The sequence below is a fragment of the Halichoeres trimaculatus genome, unplaced genomic scaffold, assembly GCF_033239565.1.
Source record: "Halichoeres trimaculatus isolate MK-OKI-2021-1 unplaced genomic scaffold, fHalTri1.1 fHalTri1_scaffold_2, whole genome shotgun sequence".
In the NCBI taxonomy this organism is placed as follows: Eukaryota; Metazoa; Chordata; class Actinopteri; order Labriformes; family Labridae; genus Halichoeres; species Halichoeres trimaculatus.
This window is the reverse complement of record NW_027437180.1, coordinates 17,900,875-17,928,203: the sequence shown is the minus strand read 5'-3', so window position 1 is coordinate 17,928,203 and position 27,329 is coordinate 17,900,875. Positions and strand designations below refer to the sequence as shown.

General features: G+C 39.2%; 2 protein-coding genes across 2 annotated transcripts in view; one reads left to right on the top strand and one right to left on the bottom strand.

Annotated features, from left to right (window-relative positions):
- The window catches only part of add3a (adducin 3 (gamma) a), a 125,819-nt gene extending 115,188 nt beyond the window's left edge, over positions 1 to 10,631 (bottom strand). The window contains exon 1 of the mRNA XM_074686068.1: positions 10,528 to 10,631. The gene's annotated coding sequence lies outside the window, so the exon portion shown is untranslated. The remainder of the gene's footprint in view (positions 1 to 10,527) is intronic.
- A 4,900-nt stretch (positions 10,632 to 15,531) lies between these two features.
- On the top strand, positions 15,532 to 26,170 carry cusr (Copper-only SOD repeat protein). The gene is made up of 10 exons (XM_074682468.1): positions 15,532 to 15,659; positions 17,846 to 19,916; positions 20,419 to 20,518; positions 22,130 to 22,204; positions 23,000 to 23,101; positions 24,069 to 24,201; positions 24,339 to 24,453; positions 24,531 to 24,655; positions 25,847 to 25,927; positions 26,082 to 26,170. Exons 1-10 carry the CDS (start codon positions 15,620 to 15,622, stop codon positions 26,168 to 26,170), a joined length of 2,931 nt encoding a protein of 976 aa, XP_074538569.1. The 5' UTR covers positions 15,532 to 15,619.
- The last annotated feature ends 1,159 nt before the right edge of the window (positions 26,171 to 27,329 follow it).

The window sequence follows — 27,329 nt, the reverse complement described above, 5'->3', positions numbered from 1 at the left end:
TGGTTTGTATCGTTTTAGGTTTGTTGTGACCCAGAAGTTGTTGACTTTTTTCTCAGGGAGGCCAGTCTTTAACCATACGGATCTTGAAACCTGTTCACAGAGATAGAGAAGGGGATATACAGTGAGTAACATACAATAGACCACTATGGCCGCACTAGAACAATACGCTGATGTTATCAAGCAGTTGTTCGAAGCTGGTAAGACCCACACAGACGTTTCAGAAACTTTGCAGATGGGTGTCTGGAGATGCTCTGCAATGAGTGTCAGACGTTTCTGCATCCAACACAACCTCAGGTGGAAACGTCATGTTAATGATGCCTCCTAAGTGTGATACAGCTTCCCCTCTTTAAAAAGCATGTACACACATCCGCCATACTTGACAAAAACGTTTCATAATAACTGTAAAACGTTAGCTATCATGCTGCTCAATTCATCCATCAATGGAATCACCCGGTAGAGACTGACTGACCTTCATGAGAAGAAAAAGGTCAACAATTCCCGGGTCACAATACATTGGAAATGATACAAACCAAAAACGAATCGAACAAAAATCCCATGATAATTCCATTCTCTCATACTCTATCTTTAATTTCAAAACAAAATCAAATCAGCGAAAAATAGGCCGTTATTTGTTTTCCGATTTTTGATTTGAAAACGAGAAATGAAATAACAAGACGTTATCCGTTTTCAGATTTTGGATTCTAAAACATGGAATGAACGAATGATACACTGATAGTACCCAATCACCAGGTCACCCTATTGCTCTGCCCCTGAAAGGCCCCTAAAGCCTTACCCGGCATTCCTACTTTTGGCTCAGCTGTGTTAAGCAATCGATCCTGAGTAATCAAAACCTCCTAACAAGTGGTAAATTCCCAATTACAAAAGCAGCACAAAGACAACCTGGTATAAGTTGTGTCAACTGGCATTCTCTAACGCTAAACACTGCAGTGGAATAGTTTGTTTCTGTCTCATACTAGAGAAATAATGACCAGGTAAACTGTACCAATAGGAGAAAGATCCTGTCTTGCAGTAAAGATAACAACAGCAGAGCCGGCGAGAGCATCTCCAAATTGTGACAAATACTTTGAGGCAAAAACTGTTGTGATAAAAGCAACTGCGCTGAAACTGTGATATTTGGCCCACACGTTCGGAGAAGAGTCATCTTTGAAATGGACGTAAGGGTGGACCTAAATATTCCTGCCTGGATTTTTTACTGAGGTCCTGCTCACACCATCAGGATTCTAATTTGCATAACCATCAATTCACTATGCTTGAAAAACAATGCAATAGAATTGCTCAACATACATGCTTAAGGCGACTGTGTGGCTCTTTCTTTCACTAAAACCAAAAGTGTTGGTGAAGTTTGTGTGAAAATGAAGTTACTGCATTGGAGCTGAATATGCAAATGGCTTTTGGACTAATTTACTGTCTTTAATATTATTTCAACAGACCATGTTGTAACACACATACCTTATAAACTAGATATTCAGTTGATTTTTTTAATGCATTTAGTTCTACAGACTACCAACAATATTCACTATCACACTCTTTGACTTTCTGGCTGACGCAGGATCTCCTGAGTTTTATTTTTGGACATGTCTGCAGTATGAGAGGCCATGTTAGCAAACGTAATTCAATAAACACATACAAGGGCAACACAAGTATCCTATTTGTGATCCTCCAGGGGAAGAAATAAACCACAGTGGATTAGTATCACGGTGGTCCTGGGGATCCAGTATCAACCACACACATAGCTCACACTCCACCACCAGCACCGCCATACAAGTGATGCACTGTACCTTTAAATAAAACCCTATCACCATGGCAGACTCTGACAATGTGCCAGTAACACACACGTGCAACAGTGAAGTCTGTGACAGGTGATCTCTGGAGCACTGCAGCAGAAACAAGAGGTGTTTGGTCACTCAAATGTCATCAAAACCCAAACAGTAGAAACCTCCAACTAGCTGCCATGTAAACATCTCTAGAATGAAAAGTTTTGCTGTGTGTAAATTATTCTTTAGCCTTTTTGCACCACTCGTCCATACAAAGAAAAAAGCACATCAGTTTAAGCCATGACAAGAAACAACAGTTAAGTCAAAGCATTGAGCATAAACTGAGATGTGCTGATTCAGCATTTCAGCCGAGATGAGAATCATTTAACTCACAAGCTGACCCAGTTCACAGAGGACGACTGCACAGGACGTACCCACAACACCAGGCTCCAGCAGCCAGCTACTCTCAGTGCTGCCAACAAAGATTTGTGACTGGGTGTGTGTGTGATGATACAGTACCATGGAGTGTGTGTGTCTATGCGTGTGTCCACAAACAGGAACCAAGGAATGGGTGTGACGGCTGAAACAGTGGCAGATGATGTGGAAAATACAGATGTTTCATCAGAGGGGCACAAAGCATGTTTCCTGAACCAAGAGGACAACACGAGGTCAAAGTTACCCACACACATAAACACTTTAGATTCAGCTGTTATAGAAGAAGTGCTACAGCAATCCAACGATTAATCACTGGGACAAGAAAAAAAAAACTTTTTAGAATCTAAAACCATCTAACTTTAGATGAACCAAGATTTCTCAGGACTGATCAGACTTTTTTAAATATGCTTCCAAAAAATAAAAGGATGTCCTGATTTTATTCTTACTAAGTGTCAGCCAATAAGTCATGACTTATTTCTTGTAACTGCCTAAAGAAGGATGCTGCTCCATGATTTTTATGGGGATAAGATTCAACCATGTTTATGGTCCGCTGTGTAGTATGGTATTTCCTGCGTTCAAGCCTTTGCGACATCTCCTCTCTACTCCCCTTTGAAACGATTTAACAGATTTATCACCAGTAAGCTTTAAGGGTTATGCAAATGCCCTAATGCCCAACATGTAGCGTCCAGGACGGAGTTGTATAAATTAATCTTTGAAAAAAAAATTCAAAACAAAAATAAGGTAACCAGCTTGAAGACCTGTACGACTTATTTATTTATTTTGTCAATATAAAAATAATCAGCCTTAGCCTTGGCTACTGCCAAGACTTGACCCCCTGGTTTTTAGTATTGTGTGTCACATCCAGAAGCAGCAGATTGAGTTACTTCAGAGCTGTCGCTGGAATATGAACATGTGAAAATTCAGCTAAGGTGGTGCCACACCATTTAGAGGTTTGAAGGGAGCTGATAGCATCTAAGCTTCTATTAGTTTTAGGAATGTTCGTTACCACTTTTTAAGCAGACCGTTTCCAGTATGAGTACTCCCTCTTGAGTACTCAACGATACTGAGTACCGATAATACTTGTACTTTGATACATAAAATTTCAATTAACAGTGACAGATCATTTTGATCAAAGACAGCACAGTCACTCTGCTGTCAAGTCCAGATAAAACACAAACAACGCTTTCTGAGTTCTGATTTTTTTTGATAAACATTAAAAAATACATATCAAAATGATAAATAAAACTAACAACTGTCAGAGCTTAGGTATTTTTCAAAGTAAAGTTAAGTGCAAAATAAAACAGTTTAACTGTTAACCTCTTCTGGTTCATCTATGTTTTCTGAACAGGACCTGGCACACATTTGCAGTGGTGTTAATCGCAGCAATTAGCAGCAACTAGTGGCGAGGAGGACTTGCTGGATATAAAATTTTTGTGCCTCGAGTATCTGCTGCTGGTATCTGCAGCCTTCACGAGTACCGATACCTTGAAAAAGGCTGGTATCGGCCCGATACCGATACCTGGTATTGGTACTCGCCCATTCCTAATTAGTTTCGATAGCTAGATAGAAGGTCAGCTTGAGGGTGAAATATGTCTAAGTTGGATGAACAGAGTGAATGTTGGTGAGGAAGAACAAAGCTTATCATTAGAGCTGAGGAATTCAAGGCTATAGCTGTCTGTGCGTGTGCATGTGCGTGTGTGTGCGTGTGTGTGTGTGTGTGTGTGTGTGTGTGTGTGTGTGTGTGTGTGTGTGTGTGTGTGTGTGTGTGTGTGTGTGTGTGTTTCTGTGTTTGTATGAAGAGTTATGTTGCACAGCAGGGCTTTTATAGCAGGGTAATAAAACTGCAGAGAAACATAGAGAAAATGGCTCAATAGAGAGAAGAAAGACCAGCCAGTATTATGGATTTGGATGTGCTGCGCATGCCACACACACACACACACACACACACACACACACACACACACACACACACACACACACACACACACGGGAATGCAATAAGAGCTTTCCATAACATTCAGAAATAGTGACAGTCCAGATCCCCATGCAGCCGGAGGATCAACACCAGTAATGAAGACATCCACAGAAGCTCCTCACGTGGCTCGACACACACACACACACGCTCACACAGTTATTAATGAACCTCACATGAACACACTATGAGGAACAGATTCATGTTGGCGAGTGAACACAGACCATAACGTCTGCTTTTTCTATTCCAGTAAATATTCAAAATGACAGTCAGTTAATTGAGCAGATTAGGTGACCTGGAAGCTTACTAATCTAATTTCCATATTAATGCAGACTCTAAAGGCGCAGTGCCCCCACCACCACCACCACCCTCCCCCCATGACTGCCGAAAGGCAGGGGCAAAACAGCCTACTAAATCAGTGCCAATCTCTGTTCAGTAAGGCAGAATTTGTTATGACGATGGTGTAAACGTTTGGGGTTTTTTGGTCTGATGCTACAAAAAATAAATTTGAGGATTATTCCTTTAATTTCAACTGTGGCTGTTTGATTAAAGGAAAGTAGAGTATTGGTCTTTCATTTGACAGATTTGGAAACATTGAGCTCAAATCTGTCAAAGTTCATAGAGTAAATGACCACTTAATGAAGAATTACAATTAATTAAATCTCATTTCTTATGAAAACTCCAGATAATAAAAAGTCCAATTATCTAGGTCAACATTCCTGCTTCAAACTCTAATGATCTCAGACGTCTGACCCTCACAGAGACACTTTAATAAGGTGATACCACGAGGATCAAAGGAGCTGCTGTCTGGTCCAAAAACTCATTTAGGCCAAAACTTGGCACCTCTCCTTCTCCCATGGTCAGAGGCTGACCCAGCTGCCATGGTAAAGCCACTCTAATATCTATGCAAACGGCTTCTCACTGTGGGATGACCCAACGTTGACTGGAGCTGAAACCAGGGACTCTTTCCTTACAAGAGGAGCTCCTGTGTGAACACAAACAAATGATGAATAAAGAGGCACAAAAGTAGATGTAAACATGTGCAAAAGTTGAGGCTTAAATTCATAAAAAAAATCTTATCAGACAAAAATAAGTTGTTGTCCACTGCTTGCATAATGTTTTGGTAAGTCCTCTGCCTACGTGTAGTAATGGTAACCCCACCCCACAGGGACTGACAGCTCTGGCATCCAAACAACTCTGATGTCTAAACACATGCAACACGTGAAATAGCACCCAACTGTTCACACACAATCACTGAGATCACTGAGCTCCACCTGACTCCTTTAATCAGAAGAATCAGAGCATAAGGAGTTAAACAAGAGAGATGCAGATCAACAGTGCAGTTCAGTGACCCAAGACTGCTCACACCCAGTCACAAACCTATCGTCAGAATAACCTATAAAAACAACTTAAAAATGCAGTCTCCTTGTTGCTATCTGAAGTGAGGCCTGTGGCTTCAGCATTTATTACTGAAACAGAAGAGCTTGATTCATAGTTGTATGATAATCACTGAGCTGAATGGATTTGTTTGTTTGTTTGTTCTCTAAAGAAATTAACCTGGTTGACTCTTATCAAGCCATAAAACAGTGCTACCAACGCAGTTTTAGAATCAAAAAATCTTAACTTGTCAGTTGTTTTTTAATCCTGCATTCAATTACATTACAAGAGAAGAAACTGCTACACTAAAGGACAAATGTGACATAGATTGTGTTGCATTACAATTAGAGCCCCACCGTTATGGGATTTTTGGGGCTGATGACGATACCGATACTCAGGGCAAAAAAAAGCCGATATCCAATACACCGGCCATTATCCGATACAGCGGCTGATATATAAAATAAATTCATCGATATACACAGGATATAAACTGTATATAATCACAAATCATTATAATACCCATATGATTCAAGACTGAGACAGAACACTATTAAATTAAAACAAGGAACTTAAATTATAAAACTGTCAACACAAGAACTGTAGTGTTAACCAATGATAAATAAGAACAATCTGTAAACACAATAATAAATAAAAAAAGTCAAACTTTGAACACAGTAAGTAGAAAAAAAAATAAAAATGTAAACACACAATGAGCAACTTAAACAACGTTAAAACGCCAAATTAGCAACTAACACGATGTTAAAAACGTCATTCTATAGTCTTACATTAGATAATGGTGGACCGAGGGGGCGGGCACTCGGGCAGTGTGCAGCCCAACACACTGACACACAGGGGCAGGAGTGTGAATCTCTGTGGAGCAAAAATTTTTTATAATCGGCTACATTTTGGCCGATGTCGATTAATCGGTGACAGGCATAATCGGCCCGATTAATCGGCCGATTAATTAAAATCTCTGTGAAGTTATCCACTGGTTTCTAACGAGATATTTGAAGCCTCACAATGGCCGTCACAGGACTGGAAATGTTGCCCCAGCCTAACTTTTGCTCCAGTCATAGGCAAAGATGTGGAGCTGAAGCAGGCCTTTAGACTCCTGGCTAACTGTGTTAACTCTTCAGTGCACCTTATCATGCAAACATGTGTATGATTCCTAGTTTGCAGGTTATTTTGACTGATGAATTGTTCTTGATTTAGACACATACACACCAGTTCAAGTGCTCACGCAGTGTGTAGAAGTGTCCAACTCAGCAGGCCTGGACCCTGTCTGACCAAACCCAGAGCTCTGCACTGGAATGAACCAAATGGATGACAGATGAGGTAAAAACCCGGAGAGAGACAAGAAAATCCAAGATAATAAAATGAAGCCTGCATGCGCGCAAACACACACGTCCTCTAACAAAGGAAAAACATTGGAGTCCAAGACTCAATCAATTTTCAGAGTGCAGGGAGAGCGGAGCCACATGTTTTTGATAAGTCCTCGAGCAGAGCAGAGTGAGGTAATGATGAAGTCATCTGTGTCCTCTGGACAGGTTCAAACTCACGAGGCCGTGTGCATGTATGGCTTCAGGCTCAGCAACACACACACGTACACACCCACACTTTCTATTTTTGTGGGGTGCCAAGCAGTAAAACTAATAGTGTGTATTTTTTTTAAGTTTGCAGTCAGTAGCTACCACCAAATAACAACTGGGTTGCAACAGGTGTTCACCTTATCCTTGGGAACACTTGTCACTGGAAGAAGAGCAGCACAAACAGCTAAAAACTCAACAAACTTTTGACCCCTCCTTTGGTTTCATCCTCCAAAACATTCCTGAACAATTAAATCTAACTGCGGACACGCCTCATCACCAGTCTCTGTTCTTAATCTATAACTGTGAGTCCATCTCTTCACCATAATGTACTCTGCACTTCCTGTGTCCCAGCATTCATTCAAAGATTATTTGGACTTAATGTAGCTTTAGATTTATTGCTGTTCGCTCATTAAAGCGGAAAAGTAAACAGTTCAGACTGAGAGAAGCTGCAGATGTGGTGACACCAAAGATTTCCCCTCTGCTCTGCACTAACTAGACGTGAGCAGTTGATCCTGTACGTAGGTTTCAATGTGGGAACTCCATGGATCAAACTTCATCATCAAGCACATCACACAAACACGCTGGATAGGACAGAGATCTGGGAAATATGGAGAAAAAGTCAGCACTCTCCTGCTCTTTTGTCTGCTTATAATGTCCTGTGGTTTGCTCCTAATGCTCATATTCTCAGTGATCCTGTGATATCACAACAAGTATTGATCCTTTAAGCAGTTTGTGATACAGTGACTCTTCTGTTAGTCTAGACAATACAGGCAAGCTATGCCCATCACTGATTTTTGGCAACCCTGTCACCACTGTTCCTTCTTTGGAATTTTTTTGGTGTTGACAACTGCTATTAAAGATTCAACAATTTTCTTTGCTCCCAGCACATGAACTTTAAGAGTAAAATTTTGCTGCTACATGTATCTGCTGAGAGGGGTTACTGTATGGATTGTTACTCACATCACCTTCGAATGGTCTTACTTCTATGGTTAATCAGAGTAGTTATGTGCAAAAAGAAGTGTGTAAAAATGCATGGATGAAAGAAATTAGAAACCGGATTCAACAAAAAACACTAAACAAACAGACGCTGGTCGGGGAAACATGAAGTGCAAAAAAAGTATTTTGCATCAGACAAAAACTGCTTCAGTTATGCTTAAAGATTACAAGTTAATATTAAGTTTCAGTGCTGAACACTTTGAATAGCAGGAGGATAACATGATCATTCTTACACTGATGAGTATTACTGTAGTTATTTTTGGTTTGTCTTCATTCAAGAGTGCCAAAGACAGTACAGGCTTATAGAAAAGTGATTTCACATTGTCTGGTGCACTTCTCTGACATAACTGCAAGCTTCTTACATAATCTTTGTCACTCCTAGATCAAAGAACCAAAGTAATAAATATATCACTATTTTTAATCATCAGTGGCACAAAAACATCTTTAGAAAGCTTGCAGCTCATTCCAACAGAGTGGATCCTCTGTGCAGAAATAAGCTGAAGGCGCTTGGGTCATTGCAGTTGTTTCTGGAGAGTCAAATGGATCCTTAATCTGTATTTTAAAGCTGCATACAGATGAAAATATCATTACTTGATTTGATAAACATGGAGTTTTACTCTTAGAACAACACTGAGTCTTTATAAGAAGTACATGATATCCCTCTTTTAAGCTTAAGTAAGATTAGCTGTAATATTCAGAAATGTCTCTCTCCTTCTCCCTGGAGTCAAAACTAACTGCATTATTCAGGAGAACCTTAGGAAACACTCAGAGCGAAACAGCAGAGAAAATGGAGTTCACATCAAAGGGGATATGCAAGGGAGGAGGGAAAATAAATATGGAGCATGTTTGCATTTTCTTTCTATTCCATCATGGACTCTGGGTTAAATATCTCACTTAAAGAAAGCCCCCAAAGGATTCTGAATGAGGGCCTCTTTCTATCTGAGTGAATCAGGGAAAGAGGGGATACCGTTTTGGATTACGGGTCCATATGGTGAACATTCACAGAGAGCCCTGAGGATCAAAAAGGAAAGGGGAAAAAACCAACAGAGATGTGAAATCAAGTGTGTCAGGCCTTTTGGAGACAATTTTCATATTTGTCTGAGTTCTTTTTAACTTCTCACGGCCAGGCTTTGGTGTGGAAATGGATCTCCTGAGGGAGTCATTACTCGCTGAGATATCTAAGAGGCAGAGGTGCAGAGGAGCTGCTCACAGGTAACATGCGATTTGAGGAGAGGGAGAGGAGAGGGCTGTTTGATCTGCTGAGCCTGAGGGCATGACAAGAGGAAGAGGGTCGGGGAGAAAAGATCATAGTAAACATTGAAAAGGCGGGAAGCTGAGAGGGAGCAAAAAGGGTATGGCAGAAGGAGCTGCACGCACACGGACACACACAATCATCATCCAGATGCTTGCTACTCAACAGAAGATGTTTTCATTTCTTGTTTCAAAAAACCAGAGAGACATAAAGCCATTCAGCAAAACATAAAGGCAATAATACTTTTCCCAACTACTTTAACTTAACTTGAATGCAGTTCTCACGTGTCAAAAATTTAAGTATCAAGATGGCAAGAAGGTTTCAATGGATTTTTTTTTTCTTCATTGGAAAAAAAGATTTAGACATGTATTTTTGATTGTTGTGAGACTGGAATTGCTCCTATAAAGATTAAGTAAAAATCTATTTGATTATTTTTCTGAAAATAGAATTGTTTTCCTTTTTTTCAGACAAAAGTGCATCATGACACTTGGTATTAAATCCAGCTTCTAGGGACTAGTAGTTTGATTTGTAAGACTATACAGTCAGTGATACATGACCAGCAAAAGAAACAGAGCGAGACTTTAAAACTTTAAAGTGTCATAAAAATATAACACCAAGTTGACGAATGACAAACAATAACATCTACTACTGTTGCCTACCCTTTGACCTATTTACAAAGCAATACCACAAAAAGTGAGTACTATTTATTAGACTTTATTAGACACAGCCTGTGTTACATTGTCTGTATTGAAACACCTGAGAAATGAGCACAATTTTGTTTCACAATTTTGGAAATAAATCAAATGATAAGAGCTGCGAAAATGTGTCCCCCCAATTATATACAACGCTACATCAGTTCACACTGTTGACAATCTGATTGCATCGCTGTTTACGCCAGAGACGCCATAACTGTATTACGCTGGTCTAGGCATCGATGTAATGCCACCTACATATCTAATCCTACCCTAGAACAACACTGTCAGACTGAGTAGCGGAATGTGACCCAAAACTCGTGTGAAGGTATGTTTACTGTAACACCGGTAGACAGGCGCGTTCAAGAAAGGCAAGTGGGACTGCGAAATGACACAAACACCAAGATGCTATTTAACAAAAACAAAATCTCCCAAATACCTTCAGTGATGTGAACTGGGTCAGTAAACAGCTGACAGTCTTCCTAGAGGAGCCCAGTGTCCCCGGACCGGACCTTTATCTAAACTCGTGGTTTGAAATTCAAAGGTTCCGTTCATGCACGAAGCGTCGGAGCAGTTTCATCGATGTGCACTTCGGGTGATGAGGTATACAAAGGTTCAAAACCGTGGTGCAAGCAGTCCATGTGTTTTGTAGATCTAATGTTTTAGCTAAAGCGGAAACACCAGCTCACCATGTGACAGGAAGTGAACTTTCATTCATTGACACCGGCAACGCACATCGTAGCACAAACCCCTGGCGTTGGTAAGCAGTACATGTGATTCAGACGGGCTCCTGCTAATGTGAATTATTCATGTGTGTCCTAATTCAGACAGAAGACGTACAGAATGTTTCAATTCAAGAAATATGCTTGATACAGAAATATTTAAGTTAAGTCTATTTTGGCAAGCTACTTCTGACAAGAGCAAACATTTTAATGTAATAATTATCCTGTTGGGAGCGACTTTATTCATGTGTTATTGCAACGTATTTTTTACCGTTATCCATGTCAAAATTTCAATGTTTCAGTCTTAGAATACATTTATTGTTGATGGTGCCTTAGTCATATTAGGCTAAGGCACCGACAGGTACTTTTATTTTATTTAATCATTTATTTTTTTAATTTCATTTCCATTAATTAATTTGTTTTGTTTTGTTTTCGTGGCTCAAGTTAAGCATTCAAAAAATTACGGCAAATAAACAGAAAAATGAAACGTGTGTGTGTGTGTGTGTGTGTGTGTGTCTGTGTGTGTGTGTGTGTGTGTGTGTGTGTGTGTGTGTGTGTGTGTGTGTGTGTGTGTGTGTGTGTGTGTGTGTGTGTGTGTGTGTGCTGTGCTGCTTAAGAACCCCCGCTTGGATATACGCTGCACTGCCTCCATCTAGTGGCCGTGAGACTGTTGGTGTCCAACCTGCAGATGACCCCGACACACCTGCGAGGTTTCAACAGTCATCAACAGTCACCAAGAAAAGGCGCATGAAGCAGGCTATTAGATTGAACCTTTGCCTTTTTTCTGTATCTGTGTTACTTTTGGGGATTTCTGCAAGCAATAATGGCGTTGCGTAAAAAGTCTTTTAAACTAAAAAAACTGGATGATTGATGCAAATGCTCTCAGAAAGATAAAAGCGAATACAGAGACTTAAAAAGGGTAGCATACACATATATTTCCTTAATTAGGAAGATCTTATATTTCACAGTGACTATAAATCTGGTGCACAACCAATACAGACTGTGGATAGAGGATAGGTGGGTATATGTGTATCGTGTTTTTTTTTGGTGTTGTTTGTTTTTTTTTTAACTAAGAACGGATGCCACAAATGTTTGCTATAGTCACTATGTAGCTATAAAAAAGAATAAAACAGTATTAACCCCATCTTTTAGGACCATACACAAAAACTGATTACCTGAAGAGTTAAATTCAAAATTATTGGCTTCCTTCAAGCAGTGTTATGTCTTTTAAAGTGTATCAAGAAAAATCTACACAAACAAAATTAATCTAAAAACCTCCAGGAAGATCTGATTTGATTTAAACTCTGGGTAGTTTACCAGATATCATAACAAATATGGTTTGATATTCACAACAGTTTTTGTTAATAATATTTGATTACAGCCAAGTGTTGACAGATGTTAGTTATTTTTATTGAAATACATTCATAAGTTTATTTTGAATAAATTGCTCACATACCAGCCATTACAGATAAAGCCCAGGTGTGTTTTAATCTTTAGGATTATCAGGTCAGCATACTTGAGAACCCGTTGTGCAGGAAAACAAGTTGACTTTAGTAGTAAGAAATATTAACTTATCATTGCTGTCTTTTAGATTATCAAAAGTGTTCATGTTGTAATTCTTACGCTGACCAGGTGCTGATTAAGTGAAACACGAAGGAGCAGGTGCTGACAAATGTTGTGAGTGACCCAAAAAAGCTTTCCGGTTTATCTTCTCTGGAACTTGAATCATTTTAATGACACCCAACCACACCTCACCTGTAATTATGCGAGGCCAAAAAAGTATTAAATTGTCAAACATTTTGACACTCCTTTGGCAGAAGACAGGAGTCACTCTTTATTTGTTTTTTTGTTTTTTTCATTTTACTTGTTCCCTGTTAGAACAGTTTGATCTAACAACACAAGGTGCAGTGATCAGGCTTTGTGTAAGGTCCTCGTGATGCACTAAATAAAGTCAGCAAGGGCAGAAATAAATGGTTTTGAAAACTTTTTTTCTTTATCTTAATTTTTATTTATTTATTTATTTCTAATTTTTGTTTGTTTTGTGTTACACCTTTCTGATGGGATTTTTTGAGCCAGATATATACTTGTTTTAGAAAAAGACTTGCTTCAGTGACACTAAAGACTTCTGACTCTGATACTGATTCATTGCACCTGAGTTAAATGAGAGCTTAAAGTTCAGAAAGTTACAATTTTGTATGATCCATGACAGAATTAGAAGTTGGTGACGATCTGGTTCAACAAACAGGCAGTGATATTACACCAATGGCCTCTGAAGAGATAATGAATCAAACAAGAGCTTTTCAAAGTTTTGTGATGTATCCCTTAAAAAGTATCAGAGTATGTGCTTTTTTTCCTTTCATTTGTCAGTGTTTTTTATCAGGGTTGGGCATCTTCACTTCTTGGTATCCAGAATCAGAATTAGAGTACTTTATTGATCCCCGAGGGGAAATTTCATTTCAGTTACATCCCTTCCAAAACATATAAGAAACACACAGTGACATGGGAATTCAGGAATGGTATAACTAGCATGCCCAGCGCCCCTTTATAATAGATATGAAATAAAAACATTAGGGAGAAGAGAGGGTAAAAAAGATAAATTCCAGACTATGCCACAAAAGGGTTGGAGTATTGGAGGTTAGTGTTCAATGAAATAGTCATCTTCTACTTCTCCTTTCATCCATCTCTAAGATAGTGTAGCTATTGTTTTCACAGTGCTGGTATTTGATTACTAAACGACTGTCGTCAATCCTGTGATTTCTGAATGAACAAATCATATTTATTTATGACTACCTGGCATTAATAAGCTGTCAAAGCTGGGCTGGTACACTGCATGTGAAGAAAGACCCATTGTTTGAGTGGAATGAAACAGCTTGTTAGGTTTATAAAATGAAGAGGGCAGTTATAATTGTGTTGTCATATGCAAGGCCTTTGAAAACCTTTCAGAAATAAAACTTTACTTTTCTGGATAATTTTAAGAGTTTCATGTCAGCACAGCATGACCAACACAATTGGTGAAAGCTCACTACAAATAGCAGGAAAAAGATCACAAATCTTTGTGTCCTGAAATGATTGGAGTTATTTTGTAAGGTTAAATTTTAAAATCACAGATCAATCAAATCATTAATATTAGGTCGCTGAAGTACATTTCGAACTTCCATCATCATTTATATCTGTATTTTCTCAGCATGCCTGCCAAACTTTTCTGACAGCTGTGTCATGTTTCCTCATGTTTCCATCATTTAAACATCAGGTTGTGTCTGACAGAATCATCCTGGGTGAATGATAAAAAGTCCCTGCCACATGTTTTACAATGAATAAAAGCTTGTGCAACAAAATGAATCTGTCACTCACATCATCTAGTTCCTTTTATAGTTAATGTCAGCAAAAGCAATCTCTAAAAAAAATAAAACATACACATTATTAAACAAACATTAGAACAAATTTCTTTAAAACCTAACTCTAATCTTACAGTTGGCCTCAACCTGATATGGGAATCTCAGTCTGCCATTGTTTTTTTTTTTTAACCCCATCCTTTGCTTTCTGCCTGTTCTCTCTCTGTGAAGCATGGTTGCATGGAGATTCAAGCTCCTGCTGCAATCAGTGATCCAAACAAGGCAAGTGGAGGACCTGACCCACTCCACAAGCTCTCCAGTAGTAAATAGTTGCATGGCCAACCTCAAACAGCCCATGATGAGCCAACAGGCCTCTATTCTTAGAGCAAGCTACTATTTTCTCTGTCCCCTCCTTTTTTTCCCCCTTCACCCTGTCACAAGGACAGCTGAGGCATATGATGTGAGGAAGGAGAGGCAGAGACAGAAATGGGAATAAAAGAAGGGAAAGAAAAGAGGGTCACAAAAACAAAATGTCTACAGGTTATAAAAAAAATCTAAGAAACCAAAAACTATGAGTGTTACAGCTTCTTATGGGCCTAGATTTCAAACAAGTACACCCATTCGTACATGTGTTTGAGTTGAAGGTGACTCCACAACGTGTTGCTTTTATACCCATGTAGCCAGTGAGAAGATGAGTCTTTAGTCATTTTGCACAGCTGTATAAACACTATGCTATAAAAATTACTAATGGTTTTGTTTTGCACATTTTTTTTTTGCTTGTGTAGCTGTTGTTCGTGTGACCTGTGACTCAAATTTTAAGGATGAATTAAGGAAATTACAAAAAAAAAAAATATTAAACAGCAAGCTAACAAATTACATTACAGAGCTGTAAAAACATTCAGCTCCAAAGTGATCATTTTAAGCATCCATAGTTCACGTTTTATCAATTTATGAAAATAACCGCATATTCTATTAGTGCCTGTGTGTTCAGTGTGATGTGCTCAGAGCTCATATACTTCTAAGATCAAGCACATTAAGGGACACACAGGTATTTTTTTTTTTCTGTCTTGTACTTGGCATGGCCACGCTGTGAACAGGCTACCTCCACCCAGTCTGACTGCCAAGTATTCTCCCTCCTCCCCTGTTTCCATGCTCAGCGCTGTGTCACCCTACTGGCCAATCACAGGCTGACACAGACAGGCTGCAGCAAAAAAAACAGAAGCACAGAGGACGGTGCACATTTTAAAAAGCAGTCACACTTGACAAGTTCCTGGAGAACACACTCTGACGCACACCGTCACACACACTCCATCATTTTGTTGTCACTGAACTTCTTAAGTTGAGGCTGAGCTGCTTTGTTTTTCTTGCACACACCTTTGGGGAAAGTTTGAACAACTTTAGGGGAGTTTTTGAACCTTTTTTACGTCTTTTTCATTGAAACCCCATCTCCTCTTCTTCTGCACACACATCTGCCAACATGTGTCTCCTGACAGCGGGCCTGCTGTTTTCCCTTCTTGGTGAGTATTTCTTCTGTTTCTTTGACATTGCAAAACTGCCACTGTCTCAATGAGCTACTACATAAATCAGCAGGTTAATGTTTATTTTGTTGACACCAGGAGTTTTAAACCATATGACGTGGCAGCAGACAGAGAATCTGCAGTTTCCTCCAGCAGATGCTCAGCCTAGCCTTACTGTATGTGTCCTTGAGTTGTGTCTAAAAGCTGCATTTCCTCCAATTGAATGAAACCTGCACACAGTTCCAGACAGGAGCTTGTTCAAATATAATCTCAATGAATTAAAGTCAATTCTTTGTTGAAATATGCAGTAAAAAAACACCCCCAGCCATTTTTCTTGGTGAAAGATGAAGTAGATTAGGTTACTTCCTTTATACTGTACTCCCTGTGTGTCCCAGTAAGGCTTAAAATTATCTTAATGATATAATTAGAAACATGTGATTTGGGGGTGTACTCCCAACTAAAATCGCAGCCACTTCATAAAAATGCACATTTCGCTGTTTAACTAATGTGCTGCTTTTCTGTGATGCATTCACTGTCTGGTGTAAATGATATGCAAGCAATCCATAACGTTTGGGTAAAGTCGCACAGAAAATCAGATGTTTTACAAAACAGCTTCACTGGTTCAGTTTTTACAGATGAAACCCATGACCTGAAGCTTTAGCTGTCAGTGTTGCTATAAATTTTGAAGTCTTGTCTCAAGATTGCCAAAATAGATCCAGTTCATCACCTTTTGAAAAACATATAAAAATAATGATAATTATCTGAGTTTATTTGCCCTCAAATACAGCATTGTGTTACCATTTATGAAAAGATTTATGTTCCTGAAGTCAATTTTCTTTTCTCAAGGAATAAGAAAAATGTTCATTTAAAACCTTGCAAACCAAAATGTCATAGTCCTTTAGATAAGTTCGGGAAGCCAGGTTAATTTTTAATTTTAGTTTTTTTGTTTTGTTTGGTTTTACCATTTGTCAGTGGTATTTGTCTATAGCACCTAGAACCTGACTTATACTGAACTCCTGTACGTCAGATCATGCAAAACAAAGAAGAGTTCATTGAGTAATTATAGTGTGTATTAACATTCTCTATGGGTGTGTTATGAAACTTGGTGTTATGTGTGTTCAGTCTGTGGTTTGTGGTTTGTGTGTCAGTGTGTCACTAAAAAATCAGGACCAGTCACTGTTGTTGCATATGAGCATGACAGCAAGCGCCAAACTCTCATATCAGTTTTCGCTTGAGATATCAGATAAAGGTTTTCACATGATTTGTCTGCGACTGTCTGATATATCTTTGTCTGTCATCGGTGAGTTTAATGGGTAATGAAGCAGACATCAAAAGCAGTACCGCAAGAAATGTCAATGTAAGAATGAACCCTGGAGTAGGTTTAATTACTCGGTACATGAGAGCGCTCTGGTCCACCCTGTCTTACCTTTTTACAATTATATCGCTCCATTATAAGACAAGCCCTAACTTTCAGAAAAGTATAACCTCAACAGAGTTAATTAATCTCTTTCATAGCTTCAGTTTGTAATTTTTTAAGTTTGACAGATGACACATTGTAAAAACCAGAAAGACTTTTAATGTGAACAATATTTTCATGTTCATAGATGAGCATTCGGTGCAATTTAAAGCACCTGTGGGGAGTTTTTTAACTGCGTAAAACAGGATGAAAATGACACGGATGTCTTTTTGTGACATAAAAATAAAATAAAATAAAATAAAACAATAAATGATTACATTTAGAAAGACCACCAGTTACATGACTGATGATTATCATACAGGGATTTCAATGCTGAAGCTGTCGTCTGGGTCAGACCAGATGACACTGACAAAACCCAAAAGTTCTTTGCAGCTTATTTAAAGAACATGTATCACTGAATCAAAATTAAAAGCAATTTTGTATTGTTAATGGAACAACATACTTGTCATACCACTTGATAATTTTCTAGGATCCAAATAAAGTTTTAATTCAAACTAGTCCTACAGAGCCATAATTTTGTCTTTCTCCGTTTATGTGACTCTTCATTAACATAAACCCTTCTGTTTTAGTTGTGTGGCTCCAACTGTTTCATCGCAGAATAACTGTTAATCAGGTCTTTTAGTTTTTGTTTGCAGATTTTTTTTCCTCTTCATTAACGCACAAGAACCAAGATTAGTGGCATAACCTGCTCCTGGTTGTCTTTTTTCAGGTTTCACGTCCTGTGTTCAGTTTGAGGCCTCTCTGAACATGGGAGGAGTGACAGGAAACGTGGTGTTGGACTCCGATTCACAGATGGCCTCTGTCAATGTGACGGGGGCTGGATCCTGTAGTGCGCTCAACTTTTCCCTCAGCATATACCCAGTCAAGTTTGGCCATTATGATGAACCCTGCGCTGAAAGACACATTGGCGTTAGCATCTTTGAGTTTGAGGCAACTCCTATCGGCACTGTTAATGTAACCCAGCTCTTCCAAAACTACTCAAACCTTGATGACTTCTCACTGACTTTGAAGACATGTAACGGCATTGATGTTTGCACTGTTGTAACTCGAAGTGGAATGCGTGTGACTCAGCAGGCCAGGTTCACAGGACCCATCGCAGGGAACGTTTACATCCGTTTCAACAAAGACCAGACCAGCCCCAGGGTTCTTACAGATCTAGTTTCTATTGGTGGAGTCAGTGTCTCACAACCCAGCATCACTCTCTTTGGATACATGAGCACAGACACTAACTGCATGGCTCTCCTCGGAAGCTTAAACTCCTCAGCTCTGACTGATCTGGGGGTTGTAAAAGTTGGTTCCCCCTCGACGCCAATGAAATCCCGACTTGATCTGTCCAGCTTCAACTACGGCTTTCTTCTCTACAAAATGAATTCAAGTTACAAGTGTGCTATGATTTATACTGTAGCAAGCAAGAAGGTGAGGGCTGTTATGAACATGAAAGGGATCAAAGGCCACTTCAGCTTTAGTCAGCCTTCACCATTTGATGTGACAGAGGTGAAGTTAAACCTGACTGGCTTAGGTAAAAAAGTCGGGCCTTACCATGTGCACCTGTTTCCTGTTCCCCCAGCCCAGATGCTGGAGTCATCCCAGTGTTCAAATGATAATGTTGGTGGTCACTGGAATCCATTCAAAGTAAACACTGGCGCCCCAACGTACCCCAATGGACCTGGTCAAACACACGACATGTATGAGATTGGTGACCTTAGCAACAAGCACATGTCCCTTACCAATAAAAATGATGCAGAAGGGTCATTCATTGACTACCACCTGCCTCTTTTTGGGCAGAACAGCATCGTTGGCCGGTCAATTGTCATACACCTGAACAACGGTTCCAGATATGTGTGTGCCAGTATTGGCTATCCGGGTGAAGTGGTGGTATCCAGAGCCAGATTTCACACCCCTGTGGTTGGTGATATCTGGTTCAGCCAACTGAAAGACAACCCTTTGTCTGATGTCTCCATCTTCATGGATTTAGCGTATGGAAATCCGTCCACAACACCAACCAAAAATCACAACTGGCACGTTCACACATACCCCATCAGCTCGGCGAATGACAATGATGTAAATCGTTGCAACACAGCTGGAGGCCACTGGAACCCTGTTAGCATCAACACAACAGACAGCAGCTATGCCCGTGACTGTGGGCCATCTCAGCCTTTCTCCTGTGAGGTGGGGGATCTCTCCAACAAACACAGCCCCATTAACCTTTTTGCCAACCCAGGTAAAGTGGAAGGGAAAAACTTCTTCACCGACGTCACTTCTTGGTTGTCTGGCTCAGGCATCACCGGTCGATCTGTGGTCATCCATGAAGCAAACAGAGGTGGGCCAAGGATTGCATGTGCCAATGTGACGATGGTGCAAGTCTCCAAGGCTAGCCTAGGCACTTGGTTTGGTCCTGGGATGACTGGTGGTCAGATACGGTTCTCCCAGGCTGTCCCACAAGGTCCCACCTCCATAAATGTATCTCTGATGAATCTGAACGCTGTAGCTAGTGGTTACCATGTGCATATACTGCCCATCCTACCTGGTAGCAAGGAGCCATGCTCAGACGCCAACATCCTCGGCCACTTCAACCCATTAGGAGTGAACATATCAAACAGTCCTGAAGCTGGAACTGGTACAGTGGACCAGTATGAGATTGGGGACATCAGTGGGAAGTTTGGGTTGCTAACTGGCCTTAACGAGTTACAGGATACCTACATGGATCAAAACATGCCACTGACAGGACGGCACAGCATTGTGGGCAGATCAGTGGTAGTTCACTACCCCAACGGATCAAGGTGAGATCTTGTGTCAATTCATGCTTCTGTTATTATAGATAAGAGAAGTCAAATATGATTAAAAGGAGGAATATGGAAAATATGTGACATCCAGAAATGGCCAAATTCCCCAGAAAGGAAAAAAATTGAGTCACAAATCCATGTCTTGCGACATCTGCCACAGTGCTCTGAAACTATGTGTCCTTTTATGCACCACAGATCTATACAGACAAGAATGGCACCTGTTATTGTTCAAAGGATTTAAGCTATCACTAGTCTCAGTAGCATTTTGGCGCAAGAACAGACCTGACAAGTCCAATGAGAGCAAATGTAGGTGTAGGTTGTCATTTTCCGGTGTCATATCCTTCTCATGCTTTGTACTGAAGCACATTTGATCTACCTCTATCGTAGAATGACTCAACAAACAATTTTAAAAAAAAATCGTAGAGGTGCACTTAGTGAGCTAAACCTTTACATTTTAATGTCTCTTGAACTTCTGTGTATTTTGTCTTTTTCCCCATAGAATGCAGTGTGCTGATATCAAAGCTGACATGGACACAGGTGGTCATATGACCATTGCAAGGGCAAGTTTTAGTGGTGCAGTCACTGGGATGGTAATGATGGTAAGTAGCCACAACAGATGCATCTGTTCTATTGTTTCCACTTATACGACTGCAATTAAATCCTCAACAATGCAATTTAAAGAAGGACAAAAAAATCCATGTATCGCACAGTAGTAAAGCTCCTGGTTTGTCTTTGCTTACTTCACAAAACTTCATTTAATTAAGTTTAAACATTCACATCTAAATAAAAAAGTGCCTGAATTCCAAAAAAGTAACAATTTTTAAATTGAAAGCTTAAAATATGAACATATCTGCAGGAGAAAATAGCTTCTGTGCACAAGTAACAAGTAACCTGTTCTTTCAAGATAGTTACCGTGGGTGAGCAAGTCAGTCATCTTAGCTGCTGGTTAAAAATATTGTACTTTTGGGGAATTCAGGGGCTCTGTTATAACCTAATTTTTTAACACTAGTAACATGTAACTGACTGAAGGAAAGACTTTACAAATGTACCAACAAAACTCACGGTTTTACCAACAATATAAATGAACAAGTTGTGTTTTGTCATAAGTCCAGGTTTTACAATCCATCTGTCAGAATAAGTGCTTTATGATACAATTATGAAAATTATGGGATGCTGAGTGCGCTGGCTCAGTTAGCCTCAACACCTCATACTACACGTCTTTTTTAGAATTGCAGGCTTCCAGGGGCTGGAACTGACTGAAGTGATAATCATATGCATTTTTCACCTCAGATCTTAAAGTAGACTTTGATGTGTACATTTTGTTGTCATATTCAAGAATAAAAACACACTTTTACACCATGTGTAAACAAGAGTACATAAACATAAAAGTTGCTAATCACAACCCAGAAAGGTCAGGTTGCTCAACTGTTCCACAGCACAAAATGTCAAAATATAATTTCAAGAAGTAAGGAGAAATAGGAAGTACTTTATGTAAGTCTAAGGACTGCAAAAGCATTAGGGACTCTGCTTTAAGGCTCAAGGGTGAGAGAAGAAGTGACAGTAACAGTTCAAGTTCTACAAATGTTGTCATGCTTTCTTTGTAGCCTTAGAGAAAAAGCAGTAGAAAGACATGATCCTGCTCACTGCACACAGTACAAAGTATCATTTTGTCTGTTAAAGACTGAAAGCTTCTGGAAATTTGGTGACAAAACATCTCAATGATAATATCTGGAAATCCCAGTTATAAAAAAGCCTCTAAGCTTTTTCTTCTTGCTTACCTGTTAGCAGCCAAGCTGCCACAAAAACATGACAGAGTATTTCTGCTCCATGCAGCAGACAGTGCATTCATTATTTCTGTGGTGGGCTGGAGCATGCAACTGTGGGAAGCAGAACATTAGCTTAGCTTAACATTTGTCTGCTACGACTAGAGGAACCTACAGGCTGCCTGAACTGGAAGGCTAGCAGAGAGAACAGCTGTGCCTGTCAGCTGCCCTCCAGAGGCCTCATGCTGTGCGCTGTACTACATCTATGGATAAGAGCTGCAAAGCGGCCATATTATCAAGGACAAAATGTCAGTCTGGCCAATACCTCAACTTAAATATGCCAGTTCTGCTCAGGTCACATAGAAGGCCTAAAATAACTTGCTGTAGTCACCATTTGTCACACTCACACATCCTGGCTCATGTTCATTGTTTTTCCCCCCTCCCCAGTACCAGCAGATATTTCCTACAAGTAGTGATGAAGTCATGATAGAAGTGAACCTTCAGTCGGCAATGAGACAAAGTGTAAGTACAAAATTGTACGTGAAACTAACAGTGCATCACAAATGCAACCACGTTCAATCAGAACGTTTATTTTCACAAGAGAAAAAAAATGAATGTGAGTAAAAATCAGTTTGACATGAGCTTTTTATAATCAGTTTCAACATTAAGCACTGCTGTGTAGAACCAACAGCCTCAAAACCTTTAACCATAGGCAGAAAATGTCAAATTGGAAACCACTCAGAAAATGTTACATAAGAGGCCAGACACCAGAAGAGCTTGGTGTTTTCTTAGAAGAACAAAGGCTTGGATAATGTTGAAACTGATCAGGAAACAAGAGAGCGCTTAGATCCAGTTCTATAGAAATGACAGAACAGAGATGAGATTAATTTAGCACCCAAAAGTGCTGAGATTTAGGTTAGAAGGAGGAAATACTTGGAAGTCCACACAATCCTTGCAGATAGTGCCAGAGCTTGTTGTATGAGAATAACAAAAGAAAGGGTTTACATTTTCATTAGCAGACACTCCAGAGTGATTGTCCAGAGACACCGGCTGCTCATTCAGAGAAAGCTTTGATTACACGTTACTGTGCCCCTGGTTAACAGAGAAATCAATGTAGCCTGCTTCCACATGTAAGTGTAGCAGCATGGGGTTGTAAATACAGAACATAAGTAAGTTACCCTTACCATACTCCAGCTGTCAGCAGAATTAGGAAAGAAATGTGTGAGTGGTCTCTCTATTTACCTGAGACTGATTGAACCAAACATATAAAACCAATATTTGCATGCTCTAACTTTTTTATTTCATTCCTCCATCCAGACATCCTTGTCCATGGCTATCAGGAGCAACCGTGTGGGCACCAGCAACAACCAGTGCAACAGTGTGGGAGATGTGTTTAATCCCTTTAACATGCCATTAAATGTAAGAGCAGAAAATCTCATCATTGACTTTGCAGTTGTAACCAAATTCAAATTAATGTCAGGGTACTTAGTCAGTCTCTTTTGATAAACAACTCTTGTGCAACTGTGGCATTCAAGATAAAAACCTTGAAAAGCCTGTTTTCATCTCCTTATGGCTCTTACATAGATAACTAGTTCAATAAGAAGGCACCATCAGCAGTTTCATCCTAAGAAACTAATCTTAAATCGGTTTAAAAATTACATAAGCAAAACAGAATCATCGGTATCTTTGGCATTTGACACAAAATACTTCATCATATGATCATGTCTGAACTGTACACAACTGTAAAAAGAGCACATACCTCACTGTAGTCATAAGAGAAAAGCAGTGAGAGTCTGCAATAGGTTCTTATATAAAAAGAAATGTCTTTATGTGGCTACTGTTTCCTGTTGGTTAACTTTCTTTTGATTGTGGCAAATACTGACAACACATTTGCTATAATTGTAAAATCCCTGGTTAACTGATGAAATTATGCCCCCTCCCATTTAAGGATTTCAGGAGTTATTTGCAAAATCAAAAAAGATGTTTTCATTGATTAAATTTATGTTTCTGATTTCCATGGAAAGCTCTTTTTTTGGAGATGTTAGAAATAAATATGTGGGAGCACAAAGTTTTCCGAGCTTACCTCTGCCTATTCCCTGAACTCTATTAAGTGATATAAAAACTTGACATTAGACAAAAAAGGGAGTTCAACTTCTTAGTTTACGAGTCTAAAGTATGGCAGTCTTACCTACTCTGCTTTGACTTTTTGTTCAAGTACACATAGATATAGACTTACATCAATGTAAATAAACCCAAACCTCCTTAAAATATTCCAAATTAATACAATAGATAATAATCTCAGATACTTATTTACTAGAAATAGCGCTAAAAATATTTCTTTTGTCATGAAATAACTCTTCTTTTGTGAAATCATCCTTTTTTTTAGAGCTCCAACTGCTCTCCAGAAACCTCTATGTATTGTGCTGTAGGAGAGGTGTCTGAACGACATGAACCTATCAGTCAGATGATGAGACAGGTCTTCACAGACAGCCTCATAAGGACGACTGGAGACAACTCAGGTAACACTAAGCACTATCTTTCCAGTATGAAAGGTGAAAATGTGTGTGCTGAGCACTTTCAGTACAAAAATTTTAAAAGTAGTTTGACGTTTGCAGCACTGTGAAAAAAATGTGTTTTCTTTTGTCTGTGTTTGTAGTGGTACACAGATCACTAGTTCTGAGTGAGGGAGAGAATATCATCGCGTGTGCTGACATCCTCCCAGAATCCCCTTCGGCAGAACAGACCTTTCCCACCGTGACTGAATTCAACAGGTGAGTTCATCAGATCAAACGATAAAGTCAAGTTGTGATGAAATGTACATCTATAAAAATATACATGTTTTTCCCAGGTATGACTTCCGTAAGAGGGTGGCCAATGTGCTGCAGTTGGACATGTCAAGAGTTACAATCCTTTCAGGGTCTCCCTTCAATGCAGCTGTTGAAAATTGTCAGACTGTTAACTTCATGGTGTCTGGTAAGTCAAACCCCTCCTCTAAACAATACATGCATGTCAACACTACTGAAAGCCAATAGAATTATCTTTCATTACGACAACAATACTATCATAAGTAAAAAAGATTTTGGAAATTAAGAGGTGAATGCATCCAATTTTTGTTCTTAAGTGTTTATGTGAAACATGCAATAGCATTTTGGCTGGCGGAGTGGTGTAAAGGTTTGATTTCAAACTTTGGGAACAATGCACTTTATTTCAACAAGTGCTGTGAAAAAATACTAAAATAATGGTGTAACCTTTTAGGCTTCCAAAAACTAGATGGGTGCCAAATACAAGAGACAAATATCCTTCTCTTTATGAAAATGAATTTACCCATGAATTACGTAAAAGAATATATGTTATTCAATAATTGTGCACATGTTATATATTTTTTGTATTATTTTGAAGTCCCACAAGATCTTATTTATACCAATACAAAAACACAAAATAACATCTTTTTCAGAATCTTCAGCCCATTAAACATTTGTAGCTCTGATTCAGCTATGTTTTAAGTATTGGTTGCAGCAGTTTGTATGTACAGCATGTAAGTCCACTTCAACACTTCAGGCCTCCAGCACCAATCCTGGCAAACTGTAAGCCCTGTCTGTGTTAATCAGAACAATGAACAAAAATGGGCATTGAACATCTTTAGAAAAGCTGAAAAATCACTCGGTAACCTGATGCTGGAGTTGAGTGTCGGAGTGTCTTATTTTCCGTCCCTTTCTCTGTCTCATGGGGAACAGAGAAGTAACTGTGTAGAGGTTTCACACAGTATAGCACAGGACGACCATTTATGCCCTCAGAAGCCTCCCACGAGGTGCAGAGTTTACTATTGCAATCATTACTGAGATAAAGGGCAGTGATTATGTTGTGGACAGCAGAAAGATGCACATAGAAAAGGGCTGGGGGCATTATGAAGTTACTCTTTTCTTCTCTTTGATAGGGGTTATTAAGACTGATACTTTTTTTTTTCTAAAACCTTGACACCAATTTTTCTCTAAAAGTAAAATGCAATTACATTTTTGTGGTTAGCAACAAAAAGAAAATACAAACCACTGCAGTAGCTCTACTTTATAATTAAAGCACATAAGTCAGAGTCTTAACCAGTAATAACAAATGTCCTATTAAGTCTTATGTGTGATTAAATATTGTCCTATTTTCCATTTCTTAAAGGGACTGTCAGCTCAAATCTTCTGAACTCTGTCAAAACCAGTCCGATGATGGGTGTGTACAGGGAGTCAGTCACGTGCACAGGTAAGTAGCTCCACCTTGTCATCTGGTCCTCAGCTTTACTTTTGCAAACAATGTGAAAGTAACACTGTTAATATTTGTAAGTGATATCACTGTCATAGAGTTTCACTTCTTACAGGACTGACCTGTGTTTCACTTTCTGGTTTGATCCCCTTAGGGAATGCAGGTCTCCTGCTGCTGCCAGGGAGTTTTCTTCTTTACTTGACGTTTGCTGCCGCCTGCCTGCTGCCATCTCTACTGTATTAATAACTCAAATATTCAGCCACACAATGCATTATCAGAATTACATGGAACCTTAAATTATAAAGATATCTATGAATGTAACGAATCAATTTTGATGAATGAAAAACAATTACTGCATTAGTTTTTTTTCAGCGACTACTGTCAACCAATCAAAATCCTACAACTGTCATCTCAGTTTATTCCTAATAGTTAAAGCAGGCAACAAGTTAGCTCTCTTTTGATAGAAAATTAATCTTTGCACAAAAGTTCCTACTCATCATTTTTTTTTTATTTGATTGTAAAGTAGGTGGGTAAACCAATGTTGTACATTATCCATTGTCGAGATCTGTTTTTCTGTATTTATGCACCACATTTGAGTCAAATTTTGTATTAAAAAATATACCTGGGACATTGTGAATAAATCAAATACTGTTTGTATGCTTTGGGCCACTTGGCTTTTTTTTCTTCAACAATTTATAGGCAGTGCTTACAGGTCTTTAGCTGGCAAGCAAGCCTGTGATTTATGTCAAAAGAAAGTTGCTCAAATCATGTTGTGGTAAATCTCCATATTGATGCTAAATTTTCAAGCAGGAGGTCAGATTAAATTTGACCTTTGGATCGATAATCAACATTTATTGTAACATGAAATCAATACAGTTTTACAGTTCTACAGTTTTATTTAGCCAACGCTTTTGTCCAAAGCGACGTACAACACAAGCAAGAATTTAGACAGAAGGAAAACCTAGTTAGTGCAACAACAGTGCTTCAAGTTATTTGGCTGCGGGTGCTGCCATTAAGCGCAAGTTTTATTATTATTATTATTTATTTATTTATTTATTTATTTATTTATTTTTTTTGGGGGGGGGGGGGGGGGGGTACAATAATCAACAAGCCAACTGCATGCAATGCTGCAACAGTATACCTCAATCTTCATCAAACATCAGTAATAGTGCTAAAAAATCATAAGAGCTGAGTCATAGACCCTCTGACTCATTCTCCCCCTGAGGGCAAAGAGGAGAAGGGTCAGCTTAAGTGCACAAGTGTTCCCTGAACAGATAAGTTTTCAGACTTCTCTTAAAAGTAGAAAGGGACTCTGCGAATCATATGGAGTTTGGTAATTCATTCCACCATTTGGGCACAACAAAGGAGAAGAGTCTGGCTAGTGATTTGGAGCCGCGCTGGG